General features: G+C 36.0%; 2 protein-coding genes across 2 annotated transcripts; one reads left to right on the top strand and one right to left on the bottom strand.

Moving 5' to 3' along the window:
- Positions 1-79: 79 nt before the first annotated feature.
- LOC105118959 (uncharacterized) lies at positions 80-1066 on the bottom strand. Its single transcript, XM_011017020.1, has one exon. It carries the CDS (start codon positions 931-933, stop codon positions 295-297), a length of 639 nt encoding a protein of 212 aa, XP_011015322.1. The 5' UTR covers positions 934-1066; the 3' UTR covers positions 80-294.
- Positions 1067-13000: 11934 nt separating this feature from the next.
- LOC105118958 (uncharacterized) lies at positions 13001-17059 on the top strand. Its single transcript, XM_011017019.1, has 2 exons — positions 13001-13433; positions 16707-17059. The coding sequence occupies exon 1, from the start codon at positions 13081-13083 to the stop codon at positions 13417-13419; it is 339 nt and encodes a 112-aa protein (XP_011015321.1). The 5' UTR covers positions 13001-13080; the 3' UTR covers positions 13420-13433; positions 16707-17059.
- The last annotated feature ends 399 nt before the right edge of the window (positions 17060-17458 follow it).

Here is a 17458-nt window from a genome sequence, read left to right as displayed (position 1 = left end):
ACTGGTACGTAGCACCTGTTATTTGGTGGATAACTTTGGAGATACCTATAATCACTTGTACCACCAGAAGAAGGAAAGGAAAATTAAGCAGCAAAATATATGATTGTATTGATGATATGATCACTAGTTTCATTCATTAATCAGAAAACCAACCATGGCAGCGATCATCACTAGTTTCAGCGTTGATTTAACCTACATAATCGGTATATATAACATGGACCTTTTCCTTTCATTTAACGACAAGGACCTAAATCACCCATATTTAGATACCAAACAATACATTTCATTAACTTATTAAGCATCCCTGAGCAATACCTTGATCATGGATGCATAGCAACCTCGAGAACCGGCACTTGATCCACGACCAAGACCAAAGCACAAAGTAGAAACAGGAGATTCACATTCATTCCCACGATCCTGATCATCAAGATGATCCAGCATTGTTTTCCTTGAATCAAAATATTGTCTTGGGCTTGACGATTTTCCATGACAACTTCCCCGAGACTTCGAGACCTTCGTTGGCGAAGAAGGCACAGAATATGTTGCTGACCATGAAGATGATAACTGCGACGAAGAAGAAGATGAAGAAGCTGGTGATACAGGCAGGTTTGCTTTTCTTGTAGAACGTTTTGGGAAAATAGAGTCCAAGAGATTGTACTTAGAGAGCTTTTTTGTTGGTCTCTTTGGGTTGTTGTAAGAGTAGGACGGCGGAGGGGTTAAAGGAGGAAGAGGGTTTTCTCTGAACTTGATCTTAGGAGTGCCTGGTTGAGACTCCCAAGTGAATGGAACTGCAACAGATGCGCCAACATGGTAATCTTCGGTGCTCAAGCTAGACAAGGAGACATCTCTTGCTAGACGCCTGGAGAAGACCTTTTTGTCATCTTGCTTTAACTTTAAGGACTTTTGAGGAAGGTTTGAGCTACTTGTAAGCATTTTTTTCCCCTTTTTTGAGACAGAGTTAGGAAGATATGGCAGGGAAGTAAAGAGGATGAGTAGAGCTTAAGGCAAGCAAGGGTTTGTAATCGGAGGGTTTCCTCATTCGTATGCACTGAAGGAATAGTATTAAGGCTTCGAGTTCCGAAATGTAAATAAATAGTTAAGTCTGCTTTATCTATTTATATATAGTTGGGTTCTCGATGAAAGTAGGTCTCAATAATTAATCAATTATACACTACAAAAGTAATATATTTTTTAGCAACATGTATTATTTAAAACAAGTTGTTTTACTACGGAAAAGAGAGGCCACGGTCTCCAAACTTCATAATAAAAATAAACTACATTTTATTTTTTAATCTTTTTTATTAATGTGATTTATCTTTTTAAAATATTTATAACTCTTTAAATACGTTAGAAACCAACTTTTATAAGGTAAAAATAAATAAATAGAAAAAACAATATAAAATCTAAAATTAAATTAAAAATCTAAAAATAAGAAATATAAATAATGAAAACTCACTCGAATAACATTCTAATTTCAAGATCTTACGAACATCGACTTGTTATGGTAAACTAATCATATGTAAAACTAGATTTGTAGAATTATTTTGTAAAATTTAATTTCAATTTAATGGTTAGATCTAAAATTATAGGTTTTTCTTGTCAGATTATTTGTTAGTACTGAATAGATATTTTTTAAAATTTAGTTATACCTCACTTATTTATAAACAAGTTTGCTAGATTTTCTAAATAATGCACTAATAATAGATCCGTAACGAACTGATTAGAACTATGAAATACTTTAAACCCACTAGACTTAATTTCATTATATAAAATTGAGGATGTGTTAGTTGAAAAAGCATTTTAAAATCAATTAAGGACAATTTGTGCTGTATAACATGGCCCAACATGTCTTCTTTGCCAATGCAAATAAAATATTACTCTTTGAGTGAAAGAGGTAGTCCTGAATTCAGACCGATATATAGAAAAATTTGCTCTACGAAATTCAGATAAATCTAAAAAGAAAATTTAACCATGAGGGTTTTGACCTACATTTTGTTAAAACTCATTTGGGGCGATTGATACAAGGGTTATGATATTCCTTCCGTAGCATACACTATGTCTCTTTCGTTTATGAGTCCCCTTAGATCATATATAGAGAGTTCCTCTCTTCTTGTCTCTCTACCAGCCTTGGAGCTCATGACCAATAGGACACAAGTGAGGCCAGTAGATCACATGTAGAGTTAATTTATTTATTTTTTCCCGACAGTTAAGACATGATTTTCGGCTTGGGTTAAATTATTGTTTTGCATCATAGTAAGAAGCAATTAAGAGAGCAGCTAGCAGTTACTTAAATACTCATTGTCAATAATGGTGAAGGAGCATCAATAGATTTGGGTTACATGCAGAAATTCTGTGCCCAAAAGAAGAAGATTATTGATGTAGGATAGCTGCCTAATATTATGCTTAATAATGCCCACATAGCTCTAATTTCCAACCATGTTGTTCAGTGTTAGGTATATATTCTCTAAGAAAGGAAGGGATACATAGATAATTTGGGTCCTTGGAACTTGATATAGTAAGCTTTTATAGCCCTCTTGATCTCTGATGAGGATGAACCCTTCTTTCATGTTTTGTCATTTCAGCAGAATTATAGTATAGGTGTAGAAGTTGATGTAGTAACAAGAGAAGCCTTAAAATGGACACCAAATACTTGAAAATGTATTAGGAGAAAAAAATATTAATGAATAAATTTAAACAGGTGAGAAGAGAACAATAAGATCGGCACAAAATTAACTAAGTTAATTAATCATAGTTGATATTTTACAATGAATATGGTAAAGACATCTCAACTCCCATTACTCATGCATGCTAGATGATAGTCAATGAATGAGATAGCAAGAGTCTTAGATTGGCCTCCATGCATAGGGTTGTTTAGGTGATATATAGTTTATTCAATTTGTTGATTTCAATATAAATACACTTAGGATCTCTTTCAAATATACATGAATATAGGAGGCAAAAAAAAAACACAATATTCCATGTTGGAAATTTAAAAAAATATTAAAATCAAGAAACTAGGTGTTTGGTTAATATCACATAACAAAAATAAGTATTTGGTTGAAAAAACAAAGAAGAAAACATAAAATAAATTTAATTTTTAAATGTTTTTAAGTGAATTCTTCTATCTTCTCATAAAATATCCAGAATTTACTTAAATATAATACTGAGAAATGAGAAAGTAAATTAGTTCAGGCACTAAATGTCTTTCATTGCTAGCTCACTATAGCATGCAAGTCCTCCCTCTTTTTCCAAGAGCATTAAACAAAGACCGATAGAATTTCTTCATCTAGACTTAAACAAACTTACAAGTATAAGCATAATTTCGAGGAGAAAGAAAACGCCATTGTAGATGCACATGTCTGAAGGCGACGCACGTGCATATCGCCCTTGAAGGCCGGCTTTTCTCTGGCCATTCATATTTAACTGGTAAAACAGTCCTCATCATCAGCCGTAGGGGGAGGTAATCTGCATGAGAAACTTGGTCAAACCTGTGATAAATAATTTTTAAAATTGACCTCACATAAACCATTGAAGCCATTGGCGTCATTAATACACGACGAAGGTATTAAGTCATTGTCATTGGTTGTCTTAATGCTAAGTTAGTTGGAATCAGACATCAGAAGCTGAATTCTACAAGAAATGAACGTCCATAGCAAAGCTTTGCTGCTGAGGTAGTTTTCAGACAAAAGCAACATCAAGATATAATGGAGTTGTGATCAGATATTTAAAATTAATCAAGTTTTAGTTTTCATTTTAATGCCCTCCTGCGAATAATTAATGGCTATCTGGTGGTTGGAGTGAATAAGAATTACTAATGCTCCTTTTTAGTACATTTTGTTGAATAATGGCCACTCTCTTCTTGCTTTACATGGGATGAAGCCACATCTTTTGTGTTTTGTACAGGATAATATGCATTCCATGTATCTTTGCTTCACCTAAGATCGATCTAGATCATTGATGCAGCCCAACCTGATAAGAAGAAAGCAATAACAGAAAAAAAAAATACAAAACTTTCTTTTTTTTGCCAAAAAGGGCTTCACAATTAGAGCCCTAATTAGAAATTCATTGCTGAATTTTTTTTTTCTAATATAGTCAAGAGTTTACAACTCTTTATATTGGCTAATAATTATATTTTACCAAATATCATAATTCTAAATCAACAAGGAGAAACAACATAAAATCTAAAATTAAATTAAAAAATAAAAAATAAAAAAGAAAATAATGAAATTTGCTCAAACATTAACATCTTTCAAGTCTAATTTAATAGCTTTTGAACCTCAATTAGTTAAAACATCAACCCTTCATATAACTAGTCACGTAGAATCTCGTAATCAAATTTAATGAGATATTTATAATGTTCAAATAAAAAATTATAAGCTTTCTTTGTTAGACTATCATTCGACAAGAACAGGTATTTTTCTGGGCTTAACTTTGTATCACTTATACATAAATGAGCGCCGGTTTTTATGCATGATTTAATTATGATAGATTAGCAAGTAGTGATGTTCAAAGCTATCAGATTCTTCATACCCGCCTCCATCATTTATCCTATTTTCCTTCCTCTACCTCATTCAGAATCTAATCCACACTAACTGAACTTCAAATGAGATTAATCAAATCCACTTCGTTCATGCTTTCTGACACAAAAAGGGCCAACTCTTCCTTATTTCCTTCTGTTCAGTATGGTGCAAGATGCGCTCTAATCAAAAGAAACAATAATCAAATAAATGGCCGAAAGACCAAGTCACTGGCATGCAAATTTTCTATGTAAAATGGAAATGACTTAAAAACTGTATCTCCAAGTAATTACTTACAACAGCTCTGAAAGTAAACATCACCGAACGAATCTCGATGAACTTGATTTTACGGACTATTAAAAGCCAAGAAGTAGCTAGTGTGTTAGCATCTTGAAATACATTTCTCTACGTGAAGTCCACATTGAGGAGGACATGGTTACGTATAGCTGAAGCCCAAAACCTCTTCCCCTTAATGTTCAGCTTAACCTCTAAGACAAGCCAATTCAGAAGGATGGAGTCGATAGATGGCCTAGTTCCTGAATCCCTTTCAATAATGACAGAGAAAGAGCAAGACTTGATTGTGCAGAAGTGCCAAGAAAGAGATGAATACTGGCAATAAATATAACCATTCACTAGAGATTTAACCTATATATATAAAAAATGGTCACATATGAAGTTGTGAGACCTTTTCTGATTCCTTATATAATCTCCTTTAGCAGAAAGGGCCATCAGAAGAGCATCTTCATAAGGTATGGGGGTGCTCAGAAATTCAGAACGGGAGCAACAGCAATTCTCCCGCTACAGCTTAATTTTAACCGCACTTATTTTCTGTTCCTTCCCTGTATCATGGAGCAGAACATCTGAATTCGTTCTGTCTTTACACACACTCAATCTTGTTGTGATTGTTGGTGGGAGAAACCACTTGTGGTGGCTTTGAAACACTCAGAGGGGATAAAACACACTCTTTTATTTCAAGAACAAAGCTTACAATAACATAAACAAAAGCTTACAACAACCCCTCTCTCTTTCTCTCTTTCTCTCTAGTGTTTCTCTCAATCTCTCCACCCATAATTGCATAAGCTTAGCTATCTATTTATACACGAAATCAAAACAAGAAAATTCAACCTTCAAGTGTGAAGGCGGTTTTTGGCCGACGGTGTGAAAGCGGCCGGCGGCCGTTGGCTGGCGGCTGGCGGCTGGTCGGTTGGTGGCTGGGCGGTGACAGCTGGTGGCTGCCTTCCTTGACCTTCTGGATTGAGTTTACTTCAACAAATCTCCCCCTTAAACTCAATCGAGGGATGTCATTCCAAGCATGAATTTCAATCTGATAAATACTTCTCTTTTCAATGGCTTGGTAAAGATATCAGCAACTTGATCATCTGTCTTGCAGGATATCAGCTCGACTTCTTTGTTCTTTACATGCTCTCGGATAAAGTGATGACGTGTATCAATATGTTTACTTCTTTCATGATACACCGGATTCTTTGCCAATGCAATCGCTGATCGATTATCGATATAAATCTCTGTAGGATTTTCTTGAGGAAATCCCAAAAACTTTAGCAAATTCCTTAACCATATTAAATGGCATACAGCTGAGTTGGCGGCAACATACTCAGCTTCACAGCTTGATAACGTGACAATTGATTGCTTCTTGGATGACCATGTGAAAGATGTATCTCCCACGAAAAATACAAACCCTGTTGTACTTTTTCTTTCATCCAGATCTCTACCCCAATCACTATCTGAGTAGCCAGTAAGATTGAAATTTGTACTTGAGGTATAAAACATACCTTCATTTATTGTGCCTTTGATGTAGCGAAGAATTCTCTTGGCTGCATTCAAATGAGACTGGTCTGGCTTCTCCATATATCTGCTGATCAGTCCGACTCCGTAGAGTATATCTGGTCTGGTACATGTCAAGTACCTTAAGCTTCCTACCAAGCTTTTAAAGTAAGTTGGATCAACATTTCCAACTTTACTTTTCCTCAATTCCACTCCATTCTCAACTGGAGTTGATACCAGATTGCAGCTTTCCATCTTGAACCTTTCAAGAATATCTTTGGCATAACTGCTTTGGGATACAAAAATCCCTTCTTCTTTCTGCACCACTTCTAAGCCAAGAAAATGTGCCATCAGACCAATGTCTGTCATCTCAAACTCTTGTACCATGCTTTTCTTGAAGTCTTCGAACATGGTAGGATTGTTACCGGTGAATATCAAGTCATCAACATATAGGCACACAAATAATATGCTGCCATCTGCTTCTTTCTTCACATAAATTGCATGTTCATATGGACATTTTTCAAATCCATTATCTTGAAAATACCTGTCAATTCTGGTATTCCAAGCACGCGGAGCTTGCTTCAAACCGTAGAGGGCTTTCTTCAACTTGTATACTTTGCCTTTATTTTCATCATCAATGTATCCAAGTGGTTGTTCAACATAGATCTCTTCTTCTAGGAAGCCATTCAGAAATGCTGACTTCACATCAAGTTGATAGATCTTCCATCTATGTTGTGCTGCTAGTGAGATCATCAATCTGATTGTCTCTAGCCGGGCTACTGGAGCAAACACTTCTCCATAGTCAATGCCTTCTCTCTGTTTGTAGCCTTTGGCCACTAATCTTGCTTTGTATCTTTGCACTTCTCCTTTTGCATTCTTCTTTGTCTTATAGACCCATTTGACACCTATTGCTTTCTTGTTTTCTGGTAGATAAGTCAGCTTCCAGGTATCATTCTTCTCAATGGCATGTATTTCTTCATCCATTGCTTTTATCCACTTCTCTTCTGTGATAGCTTCATTGAAGCTAAGTGGGTCACTATCTGCAAAGAAACAAAATAGAGTTGTATCTTCCATTACTTGAGTGGCGTCATACAGCTCTTCTAGATTTCTCATCCTTCTTGGTCCTTCTGATGAGGATGCTGATGCTGATGGTATTGATGATGATTCTAGCGTGTTTCTCCTGTTGAATACAGGAAATCTGTGTACCGGACTTTGTGGCTCATCTTCTGGTACTATTGGACCTTCTGCAAGTACTGTTGGTACTTCTTCATCTTCAAGGATCAAATCAGTGCTGATCCATTTAACTGCTTCTTGGTCATCATTCCATTGCCAAGTTTTATCTTCTTCAAAGATAACATCTCTGCTCATAATTACCTTTTTGGTGATGGGATTATACAGCTTGTATCCCATTCTTCTCTCACCATATCCGACAAAGATACATTTCTCGCTTTTATCATCAAGTTTGGTCCTTCTTGCATCTGGGATCTTTGCATATGCCACACAACCAAAGACTCGAAGATGAGTAACACTTGGTTTGTGACCACTCCATGCTTCTTGTGGAGTGACAGCTTGCAAACTTCTGGTTGGGCAGCGATTCAGCAAATATACTGCACATGATACAGCTTCAGCCCAGTATTGCTTGGGCAGCTTCTTTGCTTTGAGTAGACTTCTTGCCATATCAAGAATTGTTCGATTCTTCCTCTCAGCTACACCATTCAGTTGTGGTGTATAAGCTGGTGTTGTTTGATGTCTGATGCCTTGTTGTGTACAAAAGGCTTCAAAGTCATTTGCTGTATATTCTCCACCTTGATCAGATCTCACGGTTCTGATCTTATAGCCACTTTGCTTCTCAACAATTGCTTTAAAATCTTTAAAACAATTGAACACTTCTGACTTCCTCTTCAGAAAATATACCCAAGTCTTTCTGCTAAAATCATCAATGAAAGTGAGGAAGTACCTATTTTGTCCAGTCGACATAGGCTTTATAGGACCACACACATCTGTGTGTACTAACTCAAGTGGCTTGTTTGCTTTCCAGTTGACTTCTTTGGCAAAACTGGATCTGTGATGTTTGCTGAGGACACAACTCTCACAGACTTCTTCTGGATGATCAATGTGGGGCATACCTTTGACCATCTTCTTGCTTGCTAGCATCTTCAGACTTGTGAAATTCAGATGTCCAAGCCTCAGATGCCAAAGCCATTCTTCACTGTTGGTGATGGCACTCAAACACTTTGCTGCATCATATTGGATGTTTAAAGGAAACATCCTATTCTTGGACATTTTCACATAGGCAATTAATCTCCCATTGTAGTCTGTAATTGTCAGATGACAATTCTTCATGTAAAGTGTATAACCTTTCTCCAGAAGTTGACCTATACTCACCAAGTTCTGCTTTATATCTGGGACATAATAGACATCGGCGATGTAGCTTTGATCGCCATTCTTCAACTTGATTGGGATGTTGCCTTTACCTTTGAATGGAACTTTTGAGGTATCTCCAAAGGTGACAAAACCTTGTATGGTCTCATCTAGATCACCAAATAAATCTTGTTGGCCACACATATGATTGCTGGCTCCAGAATCAAGATACCAAATATTCTCTTGATTCTTGTCAAGTCCTTGTTGGACAAATAATGCAGCTGCTCCTCTGTTGTTGGCATTCTCTTCTGCATAGTTGACTTGCTCACGTATCTCCAGTGGAGCTTTCTTTTGACATTCAGTGCTATAGTGGCCAAATTGATTGCAATTATAACACTGAATATTCCTCTTATCACGGTTATTGTAACCGCCTCCTCTTCCTCTAGGAGTGAATGCTTGTTGTCCTCGACCTCCTCTGGTGGTGTTTCTACCACCTCTTCCTCTAAAACCTGTATTCCAAGAACCTCTGCCTTGAAATCGTTGAAATCCTCCTCGTGTTTGTTGACTTCTTCCTCGAGTGGTGTATCCACTTGTTGAAGTCTCCCCTTGCTCATATCTGTCTTTGAGAGACAACTTTGCTTGTAAGGCATGCTCAATTGCCTTATCTCCATTTCTTTTTATAATCTTCTGCTCATGAGCTTGTAAAGAACTCATAAGTTCATCCACTGTTAACTTGTCCACCTCTTTGGACTCTTCAATAGCGACAACAACAAAATCAAATTTTGGATCTAGGGATCTCAAAATTTTCTTAGTAATTCGAGCATCTGAAAGGGCTTCTCCATTTCTTCTCATCTGATTGACTATCACCATAATTCTTGTGTGATAATCAGAAATGGATTCTGAGGACTTCATTTGTAATAATTCAAATTCACCTCGCAAAGATTGGAGACGAATCTTCTTTATTCTGTCAGCACCTTTATATTTTTGTTGGAGAGCCTCCCATATTTCTTTTGATGTTTCTGCGGAAGCAATGATTTCAAATGTCGCTTCATCAAGACCTTGATAAATGATGGTCTTTGCTTTGTTGTCTTTCTTTCTATTGGCTTTGAGGACTTGCTTCTGTACCTCTGGTAGAGCATCTTCTGATTCTTTGGACTCTGGTTCCTCATAACCATATTGCACAATGTCTATACACTCTTGTGAACCAAGGAATGCCTTCAATCTGATGCACCAACTATCATAGTTGTCTTTGGTTAGCTTCGGAATGAGTGTTTGTGCATTTTCTGTAGTCATTTTGCTCTTTAAATGACTATATGCACCACACTCTTTTGCTCTTTAAACCGACACCGTAGATGGATCCGGAATGGTCCAAATAGTAGGGAACCGGTCTGACTTTGTAGAAAACGGGTCAAAAATCAGATGAACCGGTCCAAAAACCAATTCGGGTGGTTTGCTGGGTTGAACCGGGAATATTCCAAGGAATATTCTTTTTTTTTACTTTGACTTTAGAATATGGCTCGGAGCTTGGCTTGGCTTCGGAATATGGCTTGGAGCTCGGCTCGGCTTCGAAATATGGCTTGTGGCTCGGCTCGCGACTCGGCTTGAGGCTTGGCTCGGCGCGGCTCAAATGTGGCGCGCGCGTGGCTCACTCGTCTTCTTCCTCGGGGCGCGTGGGCTACAGTGCTGAAATTTCAGACGGAGAGTGTGGTCCACCCCGTGCTCCGATTGATCTGATTTTTGCACCGTTGAGTTCGTATTGATGAGCACTACACTTTGGAATGATCAAAACTTGTTTTTGACAACTTTGAAAATTCAGATATTTCCCAAAAATACCTCTGTTTTCTGACGAACGGGGCTCTGATACCAATTGTTGGTGGGAGAAACCACTTGTGGTGGATTTGAAACACTTAGAGGGGATAAAACACACTGTTTTATTTCAAGAACAAAGCTTACAATAATGAAAAGTTTACAATAACAACCCCTCTTTCTTTTTCTCTTTCTCTCTAGTGTTTCTCTCAATCTCTCCACACATAATTGCATAAGCTTAGCTATCTATTTATACATGAAATCAAAACAAGAAAATTCAACCTTCAAGTGTGAAGGCGGTTTTTGGTCGACGGTGTAAAAGTAGCCGGCGGCTGGCGGCTGGCGGGTGGTCGCTGGGCGGTGATAGCTGGTGGCTGCCTTCCTTGACCTTCTGGATTGAGTTTACTTCAACCTAATAAGATGCCTGAGAGAGCTATTATTTCATGGAATGCAATGCTTGGGGAAAGATCAGGTGCTCGAACTTTAATAACATGCCTGAGAGAACTGTTATTTCATGGAATGCAATGCTTGTGGGAAAGATAAGGTGCTCGAACTTTTCAAATTGATGGAAGAAAGAGTAAAGTCAAACCTGACAGTGTCACTTTTCTGGCTACAGCCATGGAGGATTGGATGATAAAGGGCTGGAAATCGTTGGTGAGATGGTGGAGGGGAACGATGTGGTCGACGCAGAGATTGAGCATTATGGGCGTGCTGGCCGAGTGCTTTTGCTTTTATCAAAAAGATGCCTTTTGAACCTACCGCTGCTATTTGGGGTTCGCTTTTAGGTGCTTGTAGAGTCCATTCAAATACTAATTTTGACGAATTTGCGGGTCGCCATCTGGTAGAAATAGAGCCTGAAAATGCTGGGAACTGTGTCATTCCTTCAAATTTATATGCTTCTGCAGAGAGGATGGAAGATGTGAGAAATGTGAGGGAGTTGATGATGGAGAAGGCTAGCTGTGATAGAGGAGCCTGGAAGAAGCTGGATTGAAGTTGACCAAACCCTTCATCCTTTTCATGCAAGGGACCTGTCCCATCCTTGGAGAGAAGAGGTATTTTCGAAGGTAAAAGAATTCTTGGTGAAATTCAAGGAAGCTCGATATGTTTCTGACTAGAGTTACGTTTTATATGGTATGGATGAGGAGCAAGGAGAAAATACTTCTAGGCCATAATGAGAAGCTGGCAATAGCTTCTAGACTAAATATAAAATAAAATGTGTGATAGAGAAAAGAAGTAGTGTGGCTGTGAAATTTAAAAAGGGTTAGTCGGTGTACATTCAAAATAACTATAGAGATGATTATGTCGTTTTCACCCTATAAGCTTAAATCAATTTTTTTAACATACAAAAAAAATATTTAGTTTTTGTTAATATTTTTCTAGAAAAATATAAATAATAGAGAGATTAACTTAATATGACTTGATGATATAAAGCTAAAAATAATTTCAATAATATATAAAAATATAATATGACTCATAAAAATTAACAATGTTTTTTTAAAATATTTAAATGACGATATATTGTATCGATTTAGATCAACTCATGTTGATTTGACTAATTCACAACTTGAATTATAAAACTATGATAACTTATATAATTAAATTAAAATAAATTATGAAATTAAATTTTTAATCAATTTAATGTTGAATAATAAAATTAAAAAAATAATTTTTTTTACATGAATTAATTTTGCAAACTTGTTACCTGAATTATAAGATTGAGATAATCTCATATAAAATTAAAAAAATAACTTGGGCAACATTAATTAACCTGCTAAACTTGTAATCAAGGTCATAAGATTATGATAACACCATTTAAAGTAAATCTTTTAATAAATTCATTGTTGAAAGATGAAATTAAAAAAAATTAATTTAAAAATAAATACTATAAAACAATCTAAATCTACCCAGGCTAACCTACTTAGGTCATAAGATTAGAATAACCTCATAAAAAGCAAATCAAAATAAATCATGAAGCCTAATTATTAATCAATCCAATGCTGAAGGATAAAATTAAAAAAAATATCAATTAAAAAAACTTGAGTCAACTTAGTTAACTTGCTAAACTAGCAATCCGAGCCATGAGATTGAGATGATCTCACAAAAAATAAATTAAAATAAATTATAAAATTTAATTCTTAATCAACCTAATGTTAAAGGATAAAATAAAAAAATCAATAAAAAAACCAAAAAACCCTTAATCAACTAAGTTAATCCACTAAATCTATAACATGAGTTATGAGATTAAATTAACTATGCATAAAATAAATTATAAAGTTTAATTTTTAATAAATCAAATCTTAAAATATAGATTTAAAAAAATATATAAATCAAAAGAAAAAAATATATTATTAAAATAAATAGTATTTTATGAGGTGATGCATAATAAAAGTAAAATTCCTTTTAGTTTATTTTTAATTAATAATAATTAAATTGAAATTAATTTTCATTTTATAATTTTCCAATTAAAAATGTTAAAAGAAATAAACACAATCAGACTAGAAAACGACGCTGTTTTGCCTTATTCCCAAAATACCTTCACAACAGGCTTCTCGCATTACCCACACTCTCTTCTGTGGACTTTCTTCACACACCGCTATCAGAAAACCCAAAAACAATGCCCTTCACGACGGCATCCTCCATGCTCCGCCACCGAGTCTCCTCCGCCCTCAGAACCCGCGGCGGAGCATCATCTGGGAGATGGACATCGCCGGGACATGAGGAACGACCGAAAGGTTACTTATTCAATCGGACCCCACTACCACCTGGACAGCCTCGTAAATGGGAAGACTGGGAGTTGCCTTGCTACATCACTAGCTTCTTAACGATTGTGATCCTTGGTGTTGGTCTCAATGCTAAGCCTGATCTCACTATTGAAACTTGGGCTCATCAGAAAGCACTTGAACGACTCGAGATGGAGAAGTTGGGCCTCTCCGGTTCTTCTGATTCTGAGTGAAATTGGAGATCCGGGTATGCTTTTTTTTTGCGAAACTTTCGTGGGTTTTGTTGGGGTTGTTGATAATAAGGTGTAGTCAGATTAAATTTTTTTTGACCGACTGACTGATTGACTGTCTTTTGGAATTTGCATAATTCTAATGCAAGCTTTTTTTTTTGTTAATGTTTCTGGTAGTTTTGTAATTTTCTTTTTCAGCTAAGATGTGAATTGAATTGGCTGTGTGGAAGCGCTTTCTTTTCTTTGAATTTGAGATTTAATCATGTTAATATAAATATGACTTAATACTGTGTTTGTTTGCCGATGAGAATTGTTGATTCATTGTTTTATTAGCAGCTTAGTAGTTTGGGAATTTGTTCCTCGTAATTTAATTTTTTTTTCTTTTGACTATATGTTGGTTTTAGCTTACAGTTCCTTGATGAACTGGATCACTAAATTTGAATTAGCTAAATACCAATGCGATTAAATGATATGATTATCCAGAAGTCTTCTGTGATGTTTTCTGTGTAATAGATGCTTGAGATATTATGAGTCTTCCTGACTCAGTGATTGTCAGGTCAGGATTTAGGACTTGGGATGCTAAAGACATGTTGTTCTAGTATGTCAGAAAATTCATGGTTGCTGTATAATATATAGGCATTGGGTGTTTCATTACTGTGTGGCAGAAATGTAAATATGCTACTGTGGAAATTATGTAATGCAACTTGGACCTGGAGCTCCGCATGCACAGGATGCATATAATCATTTTTTGATGTGAGTATATTGGATTCTTGATGTGCATTCAAATGCTTCTACAAAAACAAAGGTAGCTAGGGGGGTCACTTGAGAGAATGTAGGTTTATAGTTTTGTGAGGAAGGTGGACTAATGTGTTTTCATTAGTACCTAGCAAGCTTTATGTTCTGAAATTTGTTGCATCTTTATTTATTCTTTTTGGTGTTGTCTAGTTTGGCAGCATGAGTTCAAACTGTTAGGATTGTTCAAGAAGCCAGTTGGAGAATTGACTAATTAAGAGTGTTATAGGGAAATGAATGATATATAATGGGATAGTTGCCTTGGTAGGCAAGGTTCATGGATGGGGGTGTGTCAAGACAGTGTCATGTAGGTGTGTTGCATGATAAAGTTCTGCTTAAATTTGGGTTTCTCACTGCATAATAGAGATTAAGCATTTGTGGAAGAAGCAACTGTATCCATTTAGTAGGATTGACTAGCTGAACTGTTTGAAAGAATGGCTACTGTGACTTGTAGTATCGTCAGAGGTGGATAGTAAAACTGGGATGCTATTTATTAGAGATGAAACTGGGATGCTATTTATTAGAGATGGCTGTGTATGTAGGTGGACAAGTAGCAGTGTTGCGGTATATGATAACACACTATGGTGAATGGCACAATCAATATCTTTTTTTTAGCGTGAAATCTAGTTGTTTGTAGTTGAGTGATAGCTTTGGTTTTGTTTGATCATGGTTTCTTAACTTATACAATTCAGGTTCTTCTAATATTTGATTTGTTATTTTAAAATTATTAAGTTTAAAATATTGGGCTTCTTTGACGCTTTATTATTACTACAGCTTTAGATAGTTTTCTTTCAATGTTTGACCTATGTTTGCATCAAATAATAAGGTTTCTTCCTTCTTTTGTTTTTCTTTGTGTAGTGATTTAATTGTTGTTTTGTGCTTAGTAGTTGCTTGGTAGCTTGAGTTGGATTTGTTTGCGCTTTGATGAGCTCAATCTGTATATTAGCTGCCTCCTGCTAGGCTGTTCAATTTCCAGGTCTTGTGCATCTTGCTTGTTAGTTGTTTGTGATGGTAATAGTGATAATAGTATGTTAGGAAATGTATCATTATCATATTCTGTGTTAGAATTGTTGTTTAAAGGCTCTGGCTAGTTCTTTACAGTGCAAAATATTGATGCACGGTTTTAAAGTGGAAATTTTTTGAAACAACTTGGACCTGAAGTTCGATCTACCTAGTTGCACGTGTTCTGTTCACTTTGTTATGTCTATCTTGCTCTGCATGTACATACTTGTTGTTAAAACAAAGGTAGGATAAGGTTTGGTGATGTAGCACACTGAAGAGATGACTAGGTTCTATTTGCACCCACCATGCTTTAGTGGGTGTCATGATATTATTTGTTGTCCTATTTTGTGTTTTTTGATGGTTTGGCTTTTGAAGAATGAAATTATGTGATGCCATAGGAGTCTATTTGGACACGATTATTGCATTCAAAGTGTGTACATGTTGCCTGTTCAAAAATGAAAGTGAATGGAAATATAGGAAAGTGTGTAGTTTGTATGGGGATGGTTGCATAGGAGGTAAAGAGGTTCATGGATGTGCTGTGGTATGAGGCATTGTGAAATGGTTGTCCTCAATGCTTGATCTGCATGGTATTTCTAAGAATAAACCAGAGATGAACCTCAATTCTATTCAATTATCAGGGTTAATTGGCAGAGCTTGTGAGGAAAATGGACATGGAGATGCATAATTAATTGTTGAGGTGATAGACATTACCCGTTGCAGAACAGAGGAAAATGAATATTGTAGCTTATAGAATATGGACATGTAAGTGGACTAGTAGCATACTAGCATTGTGATAGGATATTTGTGGCACATGGCCACATATATGGAAAACATCTTAACTCACTAGAGTAGAAGTTGTCCATGTTGAGTGAACAGGAGTTATCACTAATTAGAAATTAGAATTAATTAATGAAGCTTGTTAGAAAATTTTCTGAGATATATATATTACATTTGTGGGTGATGGCCTTTGGAGAATTATTATTCTTGAGGGGATAGCCATCTTGGAGAATATCTTCATTGGAGATAGGAAAATAAAATTGGTATGCATCAAGATATACCTTTTCTCAGTTAATTTTTGATAGCTAATGTTCCCCCACATATTCATTCTTAATCAATTTTTTTTCCCTTCCCTCAACTGTTTATGGGCAGCAAGAACTTGCAATTGGCTTGATTTTTAAATAATCCAGAAATGCAACTACTAGTTGCCTTGAATTTTCAAATGTCATTCACAGGCTGACCCCTCATCCTTTGTGTTGTTTCTTTCTACCTTTACTCTTTTTGGCTACTCTGATGGAGTGTGAGCGAGGTTTTTGAGTTTATTGGATCATTCCTTTGGTTAATGATTCTACTAGATGTTTTTATCTGCCATATTCATTTGGTTGGGATTGAGAAAATACAGAAAAGGAACTTGCTTTGTCTTGTTTTATGTTCGATTCTGTTGCCAACAGTTCTTATTCCAATTCTTACTCTTTCCATGCCGCTGCTTCTCTTAACAGGGTCTGCTTTTGCTTTACAAATTAGCATGGCCAGTTGCGGAACATCAGCCCGGATATAGTTGCTCCCAAGAGGTTGTGCCTTGGCTCACCTGCAATAAAGTGATTTTTCATTCCCAACTTTTGCATTTACTGTTTGGTTAGACATAGTAAATATGTTTTATGTAGTTTGTTGTTAATTATTAGAAGGATGCAGCATGTCTGAAAGAACAATGAGTGCAGGACATCTCTTAATAATTCGTAATTTTGCTCGTGTTCATGGCGGTCTCCCTAGGGGAGACTCGTATTTTGGATATGCGTTTCCAAATGAGTTTGTTTTGAAGGGTTGTCGCGCTGGTTTTTCCTCGTTTGCTGTTGGTTTCCTGGGCCTAGAATTGGGCTTGTAACCCTAATGACAGCAAACCAATCTAAGGCCTCTCATGTAAACGCTATAAAATGGGCTGATTCTGGAATGAGCTTGGTTTTAATTTTAATTTTTTTGGGGGGCTATCAGAAGAGAGGTTTTTTGAATGGTTGATGATGCTGAAAACCCCCACAGTCATATGTCATTAGATAATTGGCCTGTGAGATTTTTAGTGGTTATTTAGATAGTGTTTGTAATTGTCTCAGCAGCTGTTTTTTAAAGTAGTTGTTACTTGTAAGTGTATGAAATATTTTTTTTTATTTTTTTAAAAATTTATTTTCTATATTAGCACATCAAAATAATTTAAAACTATAAAATAAAAATTATTTAAATTAAAAAAACTAAAATATTT

Source organism: Populus euphratica, unplaced genomic scaffold (assembly GCF_000495115.2).
Source record: "Populus euphratica unplaced genomic scaffold, PopEup_1.0 scaffold2378.1, whole genome shotgun sequence".
In the NCBI taxonomy this organism is placed as follows: Eukaryota; Viridiplantae; Streptophyta; class Magnoliopsida; order Malpighiales; family Salicaceae; genus Populus; species Populus euphratica.
The sequence above is the reverse complement of the archived record's forward strand: the minus strand, read 5'-3'. Positions and strand labels throughout refer to the sequence as shown.